The 17,612-nt window shown below is 42.8% G+C and overlaps 1 protein-coding gene across 1 annotated transcript in view; it reads right to left on the bottom strand.

Moving 5' to 3' along the window:
* CLCN4 (Cl-/H+ antiporter 4) overlaps positions 1 to 17,612 on the bottom strand; it is a 31,431-nt gene that overhangs the window by 9,982 nt on the left and 3,837 nt on the right. Inside the window, exons 2-8 of the mRNA XM_035115114.3 lie at positions 14,857 to 15,008; positions 13,740 to 13,839; positions 11,666 to 11,853; positions 6,372 to 6,494; positions 5,869 to 6,075; positions 5,683 to 5,763; positions 4,180 to 4,725 (exon numbers count right to left, since the gene is read on the bottom strand). Coding sequence (XP_034971005.3) covers positions 4,180 to 4,725; positions 5,683 to 5,763; positions 5,869 to 6,075; positions 6,372 to 6,494; positions 11,666 to 11,853; positions 13,740 to 13,839; positions 14,857 to 15,000 — 1,389 coding nt within the window. The 5' untranslated portion in view covers positions 15,001 to 15,008. The remainder of the gene's footprint in view (positions 1 to 4,179; positions 4,726 to 5,682; positions 5,764 to 5,868; positions 6,076 to 6,371; positions 6,495 to 11,665; positions 11,854 to 13,739; positions 13,840 to 14,856; positions 15,009 to 17,612) is intronic.

The following is a 17,612-nucleotide window of genomic DNA, read 5'->3' as shown; positions in this document are numbered from 1 at the left end:
CTCATGCCAAATTTTAATCCACAATCTTTCTGTGGATTAAACCTGTTAGGTTTGTTATATACCGCACTTAAAAAGGATAGCTAGCAGATGGGTTGCAATGTAAGCTTTCAAAACCAGAGCCTACTTCTTCACATGTGGCAAAATATAAATCCAGCCACATGGTAGGGTCACATCGACAGGGAAATGTTACCGGAATGACAAGGGAAATCAGCCATACTTTACCAGCTCCCAGATCTTAATTTTGTCAGAGGTCAATAGCACTGAGAGGGGCCACAGGTAGGGGTGGAACACCCTCCCTTCAGATGTCAAGGAGATAAAGCATTATACAACTTTTAGAAGACACCTGAAGGCAGCCCTTTGTTTTTAATGCTTGATGTTTTTATTATGCTTTTAGATATGCTGTAATCCGCCCAGAGTGGCCGGGGAAACCCAGCCAGATGGGCAGTGTATAATAATAAAAATTATTATTATCACAGCCCTTGGGTTTTAAGTTTTTTTCTTTCTTAGTCTTTTATGATACCCACATATGACTGGATTTATACAACTTCGAGAGTAGTGCCTAAGATTGACATAAAAACATTTCAGCTTTGCCTAATTTCATTCATGAATTTATTCCAAGTTTAGCTATTTTACATTTTCTTTTCTTTTTTTCATACAGCTCAAAACATGCATGCCTTTTCCCTCCTCCCCCTCCTCTTCCTTGTCAGAATCTGATAACAATTCAGGCATGGTGAGCAAGAAAAAATATATCTGTTTAAAACATCTGAAAATGAGCCCCTGTCATTTTGGCATACTTTACAACTTTATTACCGCCCTTTTCTGTATAATTTAGATTGAATTTGAATTACATGTCAAACGCAGCATAAAAATGTTTAACAAGGAGCCTGGCTTTTCACAGGTGAAATCAGGCGGTTCATTCCTGCACCCCTGCTTGTCAAGACCTTTGTGAATTACGCCTTTCCTTGCCTGGTGTGCAATCAAGTCACCAGTCACCAAAGCAATAGCAGGCAGAAGGTGAAATAAAAACATCAGTCACTCCACTTGCTCGCTCCATCCTGGCAAGATATACATTGCATATTTCATAATAAAGCTATTTCTCAAGCCAAGGCAAGTGTTCGTGTGTGTGTAATGAAATTCTTTAGCATCAAAGTCTGAATCCCAGTACCATCTTATTAAAGTCCAGTTAGTACTACAGAGATGAAGTGAGAGAAGCAAGCCCTGTTGAATTCAACAAGGTTTGCTGCCCTGTAAGCAGGGTAGGATTTGCAGCCTTAGATGTCTTCAGTGCGTAGTAGGCTGACAATGTTAGTCTTCCTGAGGACACGGTGGGAGAAGAAACAAAATCTGAATCGGATTTCTCCTATTGCAATTTCAGTGAAATGCAATGTACAAAGTGGGAACTAGCACACCTTCCATGAAATAAGATGTCCCTGTAGAGTGGTACCTCCAGTTACAAACTTAATTAGTTACAGAGGTCCATTTGTAACCTGAAACCATTCTTAACATGAGGCATGCTTTCGCTACGGTAATGGCACGCAACTTCAACTCACATGCCGGGGCAAAGTTCACAACCAGGAGTATCTACTTCCAGGTTAGCAGAGCTCGTAACCCGAAGCATTCGTAAGGAGTTACAAATAGGTAGCCGTGTTGGTCTGACGTAGTCGAAACAAAAAATAAAAAAATTCCTTCCAGTAGCACCTTAAAGACCAACTAAGTTTGTCATTGGTATGAGCTTTCGTGTGCATGCACACTTCTTCAGATATCTGAAGAAGTGTGCATGCACACGAAAGCTCATTTGTAAGGAGGACGGTACGTAAAACGAGGTTCCACTGTATTTGGAGCAAGCACAGATCATGAACTCAGATGTTATTCTCCATGCCAGAATTACAAAATTAGGGGATATTACATTATTTCTACTTCGCTTCCCTCTGCTTCCTTGTAATATGTGAAACCATTTTAATTAGCAGCAGTAAAGGACTAAATTATGAGGCACCTTAGTAACTAACAAGGGCTGAGCAGCTGGATCTCTTTCCTAGAAGGGACGATATACTGCAACATTTTGTTGCAGTGCCCGCTCGTATACAATAACCACCTTACCATTATTAATAAGCATGACTAACAACAAATTAAGAGCATTTATTATTATTATTATTATTATTATTATTATTATTATTATTATTTTATAACCCCCCTTTAATACATAGGTTCTGAGGTTGGTATACAACATCACATTAAGATACCACATAGCAGTATAAAACCATAAAATATCTAAACTGAGAAGCCATTGTGCCTTTCTTGATGCTGAATGTTAAGTTCAGCATAAAAGTATATGGCATGCAAGCTTTTGCTGACATAGAAATAGCTAGCTCACTCTAAGTTATGTTCCCAACGCTAGTTTAACCTTTTCATGCTACATGACATGCATATCTTTTCCACCAGTTAAGCTCATATTGAATTCCCAATCTTTTGTGCGTGGAAGTTTTCATCTGTAAAAATTCCTCACCACACCTAGCCAGAATAACAGGAGGTCTTAATTCAGTATTAAGATAAAGGTGATTTTTATAAATAAAGGAAACAATAAAAGATGAGCAGAGGAGAACATATAGCAGGTTTTCATTTAACAAGGTCCGTTTCCATCATAAGAGTTCACGGCCGTGGAATGAATTTTTTGAAATTATACCAGAAAAGTATAGAATGGAAAAATCACTTCAGAAAAGATTCTCCCCTGTGTAGTGTTTTTGAGGGTGAAGAGAGGATCTGGGAAGCTGACATTCTCACTTTGGGTCTGGGTCTGGTAGGCCAGAACAAAAATAGAGAGAGGCAACTATGCTGAGCCAAACAACCATAACACACCACTGGTTTTTGTGTGTGCTTCAAGTTATGTCTAATACTTGCCCTGCAAACCTATACGAGCTAATATGCGAGTTTTGTTTGGAAGCAAGCTCGTGGGACGCACACAAAATGAACTCTAACAACACACACACAAAAATTGGAAGGTCTTGGCACAAGAATCCACAATCGGTCAAATCAAAAAGTTGCCACAATCAGATCATAAAGGGACCTCATGTGCTGTCAGCAGTTTAGGCATTCGGAACAACTCTGTCCAATTGCACATTCTCCCCAGCCTTTGGACACCGTCCAAAACAAAATTAAAATACTTCCAGTGTAGTTTTTGCCAATGGCATGACAAGTTGATTAGGCTGCCATTTAACATTGGTCAGCTAATGCAACAACTTTACTTCCTGTCAGCAGCCCATAAGTTCTTATTTCAATCCAGGGATTTCAGAAAAGCTTAAGGAGCCTAGAGAAGGGGGAAGCTGAGACTTGCCAGAATGCTGCCATGTCAAAAATTCCTTCAACACAAGAAATGGGGAGGTGCCAAGATGCTCATGTTACGCTATTTGTGAATTGGGCTTATACAGTTTATCCCCTTGCATCAGTTAAGAGATGCATCAGTTAAGAGATGGGGGGGGGGAGAGATGTATGTCTCCATGTTCCTCCAGAGGGAAGTACGCCTCACACTTGACTTCCAATTGATTTGACTACCCAGAATGCAATGGTTTCTAAGCTCTATACCAGGCGTCGACGTTTTCTGCCCGTGGGCTGGAGGATTCCCACGGATTATCGTCCGTGGGCTGGACATGGGCCGGACAGGCACAGAAGCAATTTCCGGTGCTGCGCTGCCCATGTCCCAAACACCGGAAATGGCTTCTGCGCATGTCCGCAGCTGCACAGGAGCGATTTCTGTTGCTGGCTGCCCATTTCCAAAATGTCCACAGCGCCAGAAATTGCTTCTGCGGCTGCGTAGACGCGGTTTCCGGCGCCGCTCGGCGAGCCCCCGCGCCATGCTGGTTTACCACAGCGCGCGGGGGACTTGCCAAGCGGCCGGCTCGGTTCATGGGCAGCCCGCGGAATGGATAAATGGCCTCCATGGGCCGGAGGTTGCCGATGCCTGCTCTATACTCTGAACTAGAACAAACTGTGCAAAAGAAAACAATGGTTTCAAAGTGAACATGCAGCATCTTGGTGCACAGTGCCAAAACCGCGGGGGCTTCGCTCCTGCACTGCTGGGAGTTAAGTCATGGTCTGTCTTAGCATTACATCTAAACCACTTTAAAAATAAAAAATAAAAATGGGAGACCAGATTGCCACAAAATTGACACAGACACTGCAACTTACCTTCATACCAAAGGTAAATATTGTGATGATGATTTTAAAAACGAGAGCCAGGGCTAGTTGCCACATAGCCATGTACACTCCAATCCCAGCCGGTCTGTCAGGAATATCATCCACAGGCCTCGTCATAGTGGGGTCGTTTATGTAGTCGCAGAGCTGCGAGGACTCCAGAGCGCCGCAGTCGTTGAACAGTTCTGAGATGAGCTCGCTGGTGCTCCTGCGAGTGTACGGATTGGGGAAAGCAATGATGGCAGTGATGGCCGTCACCACGATGACCTCTAAGACTGGGTACTTTCCAAGCTTGGTGGTTTTGCGCCTCCTGCACCAGGCAATGTTGCATCGGATGAAAAGCGTCCCCCACAAACCTCCAAAAACTCCCAGCAAAATGAAGGGGAAAAGTTCGGCCATGTACCAAGGCGTGTGGTACTCCACATAAAACAGAACCAGGCGGCTGTTTCCGAACGGATTGATGGATCTCAGGGTAAAAGCGGCAACGAGGGCAGCAAAAAAGGATCTCCAGAGAGTCTTCAGGGGAAAATAATAACTCACCTGAGAGAAAATAGAATCAATCAATAACATAATCATAGCTGCCAAGTTATCCCTTTTTTTAAGGGATTTTCCCTTATGCTGAATAGGCTTCCTCGCGAGAAAAGGGAAAACTTGGCAGCTATGTTATTAATCAGCATTAAGTTACACAGTGCATTTTAAAACATGCTCATCTCCATTACTTTCAAAGGTACAGTCGTACCTTGGAAGTTGAACAGAATTCATTCTGCAAGTCCGTTCAACTTCCAAAACCAAAACGCAGCTTCTGATTGGCTGCAGAAAGCTCCTGCAGCCAATTGGAAGCTGCGGAAGCCACGTCAGATGCTCAGTTTCCAAAAATAGTTTGCAAACCGGAACACTCACTTCTGGGTTTTGCAATGTTTGGGAGCCAAAATGTTTGGGAACTAAGCTGCTCAACTTCCAAGGTACTTCCCTGAGATTTGTGGGGGAAAGGGTGCAATGTCTCTGTCACACAAATCTGTAAAAAAAAATCCCCCCACCCAGACTCTGGGAGAGGACAACAGAGTGCCATGGGGAAGAAAAACTGTGCTGTATTAATTTTGAGGTATCCATGTAGATTTATGCAAATACGTCGCGGAGGGGAATCAGCTCTTTCCCCAGACTTTGGGGGAAGTGAACCAGAAGTGGCAGCTGTACTAGAGTAGCAGTGGCAGCCTACCCATCTGCTAAATAGGAAACTAGGAGGGTCACTACTCACAAGTTTAGTTTCTGAGAGATTTTTAGCAGACCGCTAGCCCCCTCACAGAGCTATAATTCCCGGAGCACTTTAACAACCAACCAATCCCCCTTCCTAGCAAATTATGAGAATTGTAGCTCTGTGCAAGGAATAAGCTCCTCCTTACAACTCACAGCACCCTTAACAAGCCACAGTTCCCAGGTTACTTTGGTCTGGTACGGATGTGGCCTGTGGGCTTCTGCATAGCCCAAGTTGCTTCTTACCTCTTCTAGGCTAAAAAGGACACCACCGATTGGTGCTCCAAAGGCAACAGAGACACCGGCGGCAGCAGCAGCCGAAAGCACCTAAGCATGGAAATAATGACACACACACACGCAAGTTAAAGAGTCTGTGGAAAATACACATAAGTTTACGAGGTGAGGCAAGGAAATTGCAAAGCCCGACGTTACCTCTCGTCTCTTTCCCTCGTTCTTGCTGTACTTGGAGAAGAGGCTGCTGAAAAAGTTGCCACAGCAACAAGCCACATGCACCAGCGGCCCTTCTTTGCCAAGGCTGAGTCCGGAAGACACCACCAGAACCAAAGTTACTGTTTTGATTAAGAGGGTCCACTTGCCCAGGTAGCCCCTTATAATGAAACCGCTCAAGATGGTCTTTATCTGAAAGGCAGGAAGAACAAAAGTGTTAGGGCAGCTCTAGATTTTGTGAAGCTGATGCTAATTTTGAAGAGTTTTTTTTTTTTAATCTGAAGGCTTGTGAAAGCTAAGTCTCTAAAAATACAAATCAGATGCCACCAAAAGTTTCTTCATTTTTACTCCCAATTCCATCTCCTTTAGCCGACCCCCCCCCATGTCTTTTTCAAACCTTCACTCTAAACCTCCCTCAAGCATTGGAAATTATTCCCACCCCCTGTTTTGAAATGCCTGTCAATCCAAAAAGAAAGCAAAAAACTTACCTCTGGAATTCCAGAGCCGCAGGCGTAGGGAGCAAAAACCCGGACAAGGGAGACAGCCAGGAAAGCAAACAATAGAGCCCACAAAATGTAAAGAAAATAATTTAGAATGTAAGCGCTTGCACCCTAGAGAGGAGGAAAGAGAGAGAGAGAAACCAAGAACAAACAACTGTTAAACCAATCCAACAAGTGCTATGTTTCTGCTAGCTGCTATATAAATAAGAGACACTTTGGGGCTAGGTTTCTTCCCTGAATTTAATGACAGGGCTATTGCAGCAAAGAAAGCCCACTACTTATGCAAGGGTTGCATTCTGGGGATCACGCCTGGAGCCAAAATCACATATACCAGTAGTCAAAACACACTAGGTACAATGGCAGGTGGGATTGTCAAAGGATGCACACTCCTTTTCTATTTTTTATTTCTTTGCCAAGCACGTAAAGCTGAATGTGTGCAAGTTAGATGCACGTAAGTTGAGGGCTTACTGTATTTATTACACAGTCACCGATCTCCTCCAAAGGCAGCAGCCAATGGCTGGCCAGAAAGCAAGGCTTTGCCCTCCTGGAGGGGCCACGAATTGACTCTTTTGAAAAACCCTTTTGGGTGGGAAAACAGGCCCCAATATCCCACCGGCTGAGGGGAATTCTCTTTGAGGGGCAAGCAAACGTGTGTGCCCAGGCTAGTGTGGATGGTGGCCAAGAGCAAGGGGCCGCAACCGTCACCCACTGGGAAAGCGCTCAGCGGCCATTATTACATAGTCACTGAGTTCCTCCAAATAACCCATTTATTCAGCCACCATCCCAATTTGCTTGCACATAGCTTAGGCAGTATGTACTAAGCATTCCTTCTGATTTGTTTATGGCAGGCATCCCCAAACTGCAGCCCTCCAGATGTTTTGGCCTACAACTCCCATGATCCCTAGCTAACAGGACCAGTGGTCGGGGAAGATGGGAATTGTAGTCCAAAACATCTGGAGGGCCGAAGTTTGGGGATGCCTGGTTTATGGGGTGGTTGTATGACAATGAGCATACATTCCAATTTGCTTGTGGGGTGTTTATACATCTTTCTATTGATAATTCGTGCACCCCACACTTTTCAATGCAATTTCCCATCACTTTCCTAGCTGCAAAAAGTCTATTTGTTTTTTTCCTAAGTATTTTCTGTGCTGGAGTGACACCTGAATTTGCAGTTGCACTTGTATCCCTTCAGCCACATAGCGACAGGCTGGAGACGCCCAGTGTTTCTCCAACAGTACAAATATCTGCTTTTTGACTGCAGTTCTGCACACACTTAAGCAGGATCCAGCACTGCAGAACTCAGGGAGACCTACATCGGGGTTAAGTTGTCGCAGAACTGGGCTACGTGTTATCTGTGCAGCACCCACAGGAAAGCAATTCATACAGAAAATGCAGCTGGGGGTAGGAAACACTAAACTCTTTATAAATACAGTACAGTGCATGGCAGCCACAACTATACTGCAAACCATAGTTAAACAGATGCTAAACCACTGTGGGAGCTGGCGCAACATTTGGAAAATATTCATTAACTGCCCAAGAGGAAAAATTGCTCAACACATGTAGAAAAGGGTCTGTCCTATAATGCCTAAAAAGCAAGGGTTATGCAGGACAAATGAACACAGATACAGGCAGTCAGGAGGGAAACTTGAATTGTCACCCATCCCCCCCCCCACACACAGAGTCAATAGTGTTTTTCTTTTTTTAAGATAATGCATAGGTGGAAGTAAGTAGATGTAAGTAACTCTCAGTATGAATACTGTTGGACTACAACTCCCATCGGCCCCAGCCAGAATTCCCTTCTGGTCATGAGAGTTAGAGTCATGCAACCATCCGGTGGCACCACATTGAATACCCCTGAATTAACCCCTTACTGTCAAGAGGCGAAGGTTGTGCTAAGAGCCACAGTTTAGTGGAAGAGCATTTGCCTTGAGGGCAGAAGCTCTCTGGTTCAATCACTGCCCATACGGAGTGGGAAAGACTCCGACCTGAAATCTTGGACACCGGCTGCCATTCAGTGTAGACATTACTTAGCAAAATGGACCGACCAACCAGGATAGCTCAACTGGTTAGAGCAGGGTGCTGATAATGCCAAGGTTGCAAGTTTGATTCCCCATATTGGACAGCTGCGTATTCCTGAATTGCAATTCTATAATTCTATTCTATGAATGTTCCCAGCTCAGGATATGGCCGTTTCCTGTGGTCCGTACACCGGATAAGGGAGGATTCAGCTAACAGCTCATCTAATAGCTGGGTCGTTAACCCCTTGTTAAATCACATGGAATCAATGTGAAGCTCCTTGTACATGAATAAGAATGGCATTTCACCATAGGATGGCTCCAAATGCTTTACTGCTGCAAAAGCTAAATAGGGATTACCGCTCAGCAGGCATGGGTCTGCCCACACCTCCCACTAGTCCCTTTGTCTTACCTATTTGCACAGAACAATTATTAATTGGGGGCTCTTCCCACCAATTTTGACAGCTGGATTTGCTTATCCCCAGCTAAAGAAAATATAAATGGCATCTCTGTTTTGACACTTACTGAAGCTGTGAGTAATCCTTATTGCCACAGCTGAAGAGCATTTGTTTAAATTTCCCCATGCACGTCTTCCCATAGAGCTTTAAACAAGAGCCAGCTATGGCAATAATCATTACTCCTTTACAGGATGGGCTTTGTTTGCAAATCAAGGTCCATACCAGTGTGAATAGCCTTGAAAATTTGGTTCTCAAAATACTTGGAAGAGAACCTCTTTGTCCTCTCGATGTAGCTAAACTGTTGCTGGGCTTGGTTCCTACCACTCCTACCCCTTAAATCACAGATATAAGAACTTAAAAGATATATTTTAGAGAAAGGCTACGAAGGCTGCGTGTTTTTGACAAACCTAAATCTGGTGGAACTGGTTTGAGAATATGCATTCTCTGCTCTGGAAATGAATGTTTTGTGGTGTGGAGAATGTGTGTACCCAGATCTCTCATGCTCAGAATGTTACATATGTCTTAAGCCTCCCGTAAGTCCAACCGAGATAAAAGAAGACCTATGTTTCCACCCATGCTTTGAGCCTCAGCTTTCCCCATAAGTATCTGAATGCCCCTAAAGTACTTTCATTTCCTTTCATCAGTCTAAATCAAACCATGGGTATTACTAGGTTCATCCTTCCTCCAAGGAGCTTACAGCAGAATTTTGGCCTCAAGCCCATGAGGTGTAAGTTGAGAGGCAATGACTTGACTTGGCCAGAAAGAAAATCATGCTTTAGGGTTACATCATGCATTAGCTTTAGGGCTGTGTATGCCCAACTCCCTTCTCTGGTATGGCAGCGAGAAGACTTCAAGCTTCCACTTCCATTTTTAATTAACTGAATTTTGGTGTCTGTACCCTAGGTTTTGGTTAGCCTATGGTTTACTGAAACAAGCAAAGACTGCTCACAGTTCTGAAAAAGCACTCAATTTCAGTTAGTAAAGAACAAAAGCAAAAGTTTACAATCTTCTCACAGCCAGTCCAGGTAAGGGAGAGGGGGTACACAAACCATTGTTTACTGTTGTCCTAACACAGCCGGTTTAGTTGCCCAATGGCTGAGCCGAATACTATACCGCCTCTCGTATTTAGTAACTACAGGACAGATCTGTGACAAAATAGTAATGAGGTAATTGACTTACAGGTGACATAGCTTCTGGCACCCATTCACCTCCCAAGGACAGTTTTGATATGGAAACTGGGACGTAATTGGTCTTGGACTGTCAAAGCTGTAGGCTGCACTGGACCAATGTCGCAAGCAAGAGTGGGGAACCTGTGTTTCTGGTCTGCAGCTCCTAGTATGACCACTGGCAGATCAGCCTTGGGCTGATAGGAGAGTCTGACAACTTTTGGAGAGTCACATGTTTCCCATCCCTGCCTTAGTGTTTTGTGGGCTTACATGGGCGTAGCCAGGGTTTTTGTTAGGGGGCAGAACTGACCTGATTGGTTGGTTAGTTAAGTATTTCTATTGTTTTACTTGAGGGGGGGCAGCTGATCCCCTGCCCACCCACCCCGGCTACATCCATGTGGGCTTAGCGAGTACTGTTATGCAGAAGGAAAAACAGAAGGAACACAGGATACGGTGGCTGTCTGATTTGCTTCAGTATTTTTATACACCAGGCATCTGCTATAGAGGTTCTCTCTCTCTCTCTCTCTCTCTCTCTCTCTCTCTCTCTCTCTCTCTCTCTCTCTCTCTCTCTCTCTCACACACACACACACACACACACACACACACAATAATTAAGACAATTCTGACAGGTGTCAGAATTCATAACTGCAGTGTGACAAACATCTCTGAAGCCACGAAAAGGCATGAAACCTCAGGGTAAAATGGTGTTGCAAAAATATCCATCTATATCCATGTCTTCAATCTGTCAAATTCCATTAGCTATGACAAGCAGAATTCATCAGGCGCAGATAAGGAAGAGTCTGAAAATATTACATTCGAGACACTGCCCTTTAAGGATTGCCTACATAAAGCTAATAATTTTCCATTCTTTGTGGGAACGTTTCATAAAAGCCACTGGAGGATATAAAGTTTGTACAATAGCAATTAGAAAGGGAGACGGCCATATTTCAGTGGTGGAGAGCACATGTTCTGCATGCAGAGAGTTCCAAGGTTAATCCCTGGTGTTTTCAGGTAGGCTGGGAAAGGCTGCCATTCAAATCTCTGGAGAGTCTCTGTTGGTTAGCACAGGACATTCTTAGCAAAATGGACTAATGGACAAAGGCAGCTTTATATGTTATTGTGGTTCCGCCAAGCATTAGGCATGTACATATAGGAAAGAGGAGAGTGATTCGAATAATGCTCTTAAGCACCCTGTAACTCCATTCTCAAGAGAGCCAGCACCGTACCATGGCTATAGTGCTAGAGTCCTGTATTTTAATGAGTTGAATTACAACTTTAATCTATGTGGAACATGATTATTATGTTGGTTGCAGATGAAAGATGGCATCGTCTCAGCTGCTGTACTTATGAGAAAAACTTTGCACATCTTCAAGTCATAGAAGCAGGTACAGTGAGTGGCACACTCCCTCTCCTGTGAATTTCAGGCAATTTGCAGGCTCCATATTGTTTTGAACTAACTTGCCTTGGTCCTAATTAGATAAGGCTTCAATGACAAAGCACACCTTCTCCCTCCTCCAGCAAACCAATAGTCTCTTCAGGGCTCCTTTCAAGTTTAGTAGAACACATTTTAATGAGAGTTCCTTGCTAAAATATTAACTGTGCAGGGAAGAACAGTGAAAATTAAATGAAAGGTGTAGACATACCTCGGACTGGTTAACTAGAAGTTCAGACCACTTTTGCCACTGCGGACATTTGTCTCTGTCCTCAAAAGAAGTTTCGTTAAATGTCCAGCAACACTGCTCATGGCTGTACCAGAATGCGGATAAACAGACACCTTCCTTCAGATCTGTCATCCAGTCCACCGCCAAATCGATAACGCCAGCTAATGTTCCTGGCAAGGAGGGGTGGGAACAGACATTAATACACAAAGTATATGTCTAAGGAAAAAACCCAGACATCTGAATGTAAGAGAAATGAATGTGGTTCTCACAGAAATAAATACGAGTCCATCCATAAACAGGTGGCATTCACAGTCAACTCTATGTTGAATCACCACCCTGTGGTGACCAAAATAAGAGTTTATCCCACTCTCCGACTGTATCTGTAATTTATGACTCCCAAGTTTTGTAATTTATCCCTATCTGTAATTTATGACTCCCAAAATTGTCTCAGGGCTGCAGGGCCATTTCAAGAACACGTGTCCTTAAAACGCACATTAGGGGGTTGAGAGAGACCTGGGAAAACAGAAGATAAAGGGAAGTTCTCTTTTACCTTCCTGTAGGATTTACTGTGCAATGTTTCCTTTTAAATGCCATCTGCTTTTCTTGGCTCGGCACAGAGAATTTCTAAACAACAGGCTCCCCTAATCGCACACAAGCAAGCTCATTCGGCCAGACAAGAGTATGTTTGCAGCGCAAGTAAATATGTTCTCGTCTAGACTGCTCCATGTGCCAATAAAATCAATGGGGTTGAAATCGAGGTCAAAACTGGTGGTGGGGCTACTGTGCAGGTCTCATGCCAGGATCAGGCCACCAGATGAACAAGCAAGCATCTTGTGTGCTTATTAGTCTCAATATTCTCTCTCTCTCTTAAAATAGGAAAACATTTTTTTAAAAAAAAGATTTAGGGGATGTCATTTACATTGTGAAGACCAGAAGGTATAATTTACCTACACTATACAACTAAAATGTACAATGGCTTTTGTTTTTTGCACACATCTGATCTGATAGCTTTTTCAAATTACAGTACATAGTACAGCAGCGACATCCAGTGGTAGCTAAAGAATCATGCAGTACTGGGACTGTGTTGCAATAGCTTTATACAGACCAATCCAAAAATTACAAAGCAGTAATTTGCCAAATATGTTCTCCAACACTGTACAGTATAGGCTTTTCCGTTCACCATAGCACTGAAAACAGTTAAATGTATGCACTCTTAGATCTGTATAGACACTGGTAATGAAGGGCAAACTTGTTTCATATGTACACCAAAGTTCTGTTCACATGCAAAAGCCCTTCCTGGGCAAACTATTTTAATTTAGGGATTTATTTATTTGCTTTTCTTTACATTTTTTCAGTCATCACGGTACTATGAAGATATATGGCCTATTAACTGATAGTAAGCCAAAACACCAGTTAGTAACAGAGTTTCCAGTAAGCTGGCAAATGCCTGAAAATAAAAGAGCTATAAAATCACCTGGCTCGGGCGATTTTTTTTACATACTTCTAATTCCTCCTCACCATTTATGGCTTCACCTAAAATGTTCCCAGCAATTAAGCCTGGCGATAGTTGAAATTTTTGTAAAATCTTATTTGGTCTACATTTGGAACAGAAATCTAAGTCTTTGGCATTTGAAAAATAAAAGCATAGATAAAGGGGATGCATATAATCCATTCAGGGAGTTACAGGTTCGATTCCACATTTCCAGTGATACAACGTCCCTTTTATTAATGCCTATTTTTGTAGCATAAATTTAGTCAAGGCCAAGAAATGGGCATATTAGTGTCAACAAAAGAAGAGCTTATCAAAGCATTTCCCCTCACAGGAATATTTTCACAGAGAAAGCCTATTTCTGGCTAATAAAAAAAAAATCTAGGTCAATGTTCAGCATGCGATTTTACACACATGTCCCAAAGCATGAAGCATAGCTACATCTTCCCTTCGGCGTGCTGAAATGTTAGGGATCGCACGCATAAACTAAATTTATGCAGATGCCCTCATAGGGAAGCTGAGAATGTCTACATTGGTCAACATAGCGTAAGACTTTCTTGAAAATACCTGCCAGCAGTCCTATAAGAAGCATCACAACCCATCCCGACCAGGCATCTAGTAAACTTTTGATGAACTCCCATATTGACTCCTTGCTTTTGTTTGTAATCTGGAAGGGGGAAAAAACAGTGTTTAGTTGAAAGACATGCAATTTTTATATAGTACGGTTCTAAATAACCAAGCAGCCCAACAGAAAAAAACAACAACATGTGTATGCTTTGATCGCATAATATTTGCATTTGTTTACAATGCAAATTTATATACAGGATTTGCATGGAGTACAGTTAAAGCAGAGTTTCGGTTCACATAATTGCATGAGCAAGCTAGGATTCCCTGACGAAATTTGGACACTGATATTTGATAGTCTGTCTTGCTGTAAGGCAAAAGGTGCTCATTTTCTCCTAGGTCTGTCCCTTAACAGACAACCACATAATGCAGCACATTATGTAACCTCGGGTTACAAACGCTTCAGGTTGCAGTCTCCGCTAACCCAGAAATAGGGTTAAGAACTTTGCTTCAGGATGAGAACAGAAATCGTGCTCCGACAGCGCGGCGGCAGCAGGAGGCCCCATTAGCTAAAGTGGTACCTCAGGTTAAGAACAGTTTTAGGTTAAGAACGGACCTCCAGAATGAATTAAGTTCTTAACCAGAGGTACCACTGTATACGTTATTTTGAAAGAATAATTTAAGCATTGAGAAAGACAGGGATCGCCAACATGGTGCTTCCTTATGTTGTTGGATTCCAACCTCCATCAGTCCCAGCCAACATGGCCTATATTCAGGGATGGTGGGTGAGGTATAAATAATGAAATTATCACCATCATCAGAGCAGAAACATTCAGAGAGCACCATGTTGACTATCCCTGCAGTAGTCCAAAGATTCATATTCCTCCAGAAGTGGATATGCCTTGTCTTTGATGGCAAGTTCCTTCAACCTTTTCTCAAAGCATTACTTCAGTTGTTTTGATTTCTTTATTTTGTAACATTTTATACACGTGATTGTAATAAAATCTAAAAGTGGTTTATGAAGAGGTCAGACCTATCGATTTGGGTGTGTAGGGGTTAATAATATACCACTTTAGTTATATGAAATGCTCCCTGCTTTTGAAATATTTTTTTCCCTTACCTTTCTATGCCTGTCTGTGTCACGTGACTTCTCCCTCAACCAATCAATGGTATGAAAGTCTTCATATGTCCCAACATCAGGGAAAGGTTCATCCAAGAAATCCATCAAATTTCCAGGCCCATTCATGTTTCCAGCATTAACCATATTAGTACCTGTAAGGAAAATAGTGGGACAAGTTCCATGGCTCAAAATACGTACAGAAATTTACTCCTCAGGTACCTCTCCCTGTCATTCCCACCAAACCAGGCAAACAGAGAACATTATAGAATTGAAGAAAAGGACTGATCAATACTAGAAAAATAACTTAAAATCTATTTCCTTTGTTACTCCTGGCAACGACCAAGTCAACGATCCCAGGTGAGTCACTGACACACAGTTGGTTTGATCCCAGTGTTCTTGTCCAGAGCACAATTTGAAACTCCACCTTGAAGGATCACTCTCCCACTGTACAACAGATTTTAGTTTGTTAAAGACCTAATGAAAGGTGGGTACTGAGCAGACATAACCAACATAAAATGAAGGATCCAAAGAATGATGCAACTAGTTCCACATGCTCAGGGGAGATCTAGAATTGTGTTTCTCGCAGAGCAGTTCCCTGTGGCACACAACAAAACCTCTTTTGTGATTGGGGGGGGGGAATATACACTTGTAGCATCACATACAAATGTGAAAAAGTGGGGTGGGGAATCTACTGAGCATGCCTAAAATGTTGTTGTTGTTGTTTAGTCGTGTCCGACTCTTCGTGACCCCATGGACCATAGCACGCCAGGCACTCCTGTCTTCATGGATCAATGCCTTGTCGTGGCGAAGGGGCTTGAATAACTCAGAGAAGCTATGAGCTATGCCATGCAGGGCCACCCAAGATGGACAGGTCATAGTGGAGAGTTTTGACTAAACGTGATCCACCTGGAGAAGGAACTGGCAAGCTACTCCAGTATCCCTGTCAAGAAAACTCCATGGACAAAGACAACAGGCATGCCTAAAATAGCCCTCTGTATTCCGGCCTTTGCTTTTGAGCAATATTTTCTTTATAAGCATGTCTCTGCCCTTTGATAATTGATTATGCTGCAGTCCATAGTATCTTCAATCAGTTTCTCACTCCTACAAGTAACTTTGCACACAAGCATTTTACTCACATTAGCAGACGATTTGTGCATGTGCTCTCCCTTCTCTTCTGCACTCTCTAAAATCACAAGTTGCAGATTTCCATTTAATGGAAGGCAAACAGCAATCTCGAATCTGTTGCTTTGATCTTATACTACTTATCAAAGTAGAAAACCCATGTGATCAACTGCTTGGCAAACTAGGCCATATATTGATTATTGGAACCGACTCACTGACCAGCATGGGAGATGTGTTTTGCTCACTGGCAAAAAAAAAAAAAAGCCCACAAGCGTGAATTCCAACAAAGTCAATCTGTTCCAGAGGGTTGAAGGATCTACAAGGGCATGAATGGGAATGAAAGGAGACTTTTAAAGTCATTTATGTGCTTCATAGTATATTGGGCAAATCTGTAATGAGCATGTTCAAAAATATGTTTTTATTATTATTCTTAAAAGCTCAGGACCTCAATATCTCAATGACTGCCTCTGTCCATATGAACCAACCCAGACCCTGCAATCATCATCTGAGGCCCTTCTTTGTGTTCCAGAAGACCACAGTGCAGCAACATGAGGATGTGCCTTTTCTGTGGTGGCTCCCCAATTGTGGAATGCTTTCCCCAGAGAGGTTCGCCTGACGCCTTCATTGCATATCTTTAGGCACCAGGCAAAAACATTCCTCTTCTCCCATGCCTTAATTAAACAATCTATGGCCTTTTAAACTGGGGGGTATTGCTTTTGTTTGTTACTACATTATATTTTTTGTGTTGTAAACCACCCTGTGATCCTCGGGCAGTAGAGAAATTTAATTTTTAAAAAAATATTCTCAGGGATTGTTCAGATTTCACCTTTTTGTGAACAATGACAATGGCCATACCTAGAAGTGATCGTAATGTTGGTGCTGGTGGGCTCTTGAAACCCTCATGCAACCCAATTAAGTTTCTACATCTAAAAATCAGTTCTTTCGTTGCTGTTTGGTTGACACTGAAATTGAGTACACCCCCCAGGCTAAGTAGCACCTTCTGGGTGGCTAGACTGGGCACTTCACTTCATTTGAGCTCATTATTGCCACTGTTTTCAAAACTAAAGAACCTGTTCATCAGTCTTTACCCGATAAGAAGAATTTGGCTGAAAGAATGAATGTATTTTAGGATTTGGTGCCTCCAGATGCATTCAACTATACCTCACAGCAGGCCCAGCCACCATAGCTATGCAGACTGGGGGTGATGGGAATGGGATGGGAGCTGTAGTCTATAATATATGGAGGGCACCAGTTCTACAAAAGGCTGTGCTAGAGCTTCAAAGAAATTCTGCATATCCAGTCTGGCTGGAGTTCAGCTGAGCTAGTAGCAACCTGAAAAGTTGGTGAGGTTTCAAAGCTATCGGTTTATAAGCTTCCTGTGACGTTGACTGCCTAGGAACTCAACTCCATGCTCACACCCAACTTTCTCAAACTACAGCTGCAGACACATTCCACACACCCTGGTCAGGAAACCCAAAGATTTCCACAACCCAGTTGTGTTGTAGAACAGGCTTAGAATGAGTTTGAAGTTGTTCTTTACTACTAGCTGCATCCAAGAATGCCATTTTGGATCAGCTGGAAATGGGGAGCAAGATCCAGCAAGTCCAGTAATTCAGAAGAAAATATCCAAAGAT

The sequence above is a fragment of the Zootoca vivipara genome, chromosome 4 (assembly GCF_965207765.1).
Source record: "Zootoca vivipara chromosome 4, rZooViv2.hap1.1, whole genome shotgun sequence".
Taxonomy (NCBI): domain Eukaryota; kingdom Metazoa; phylum Chordata; class Lepidosauria; order Squamata; family Lacertidae; genus Zootoca; species Zootoca vivipara.
This window is presented reverse-complemented; position numbering and strand designations above follow the sequence as displayed.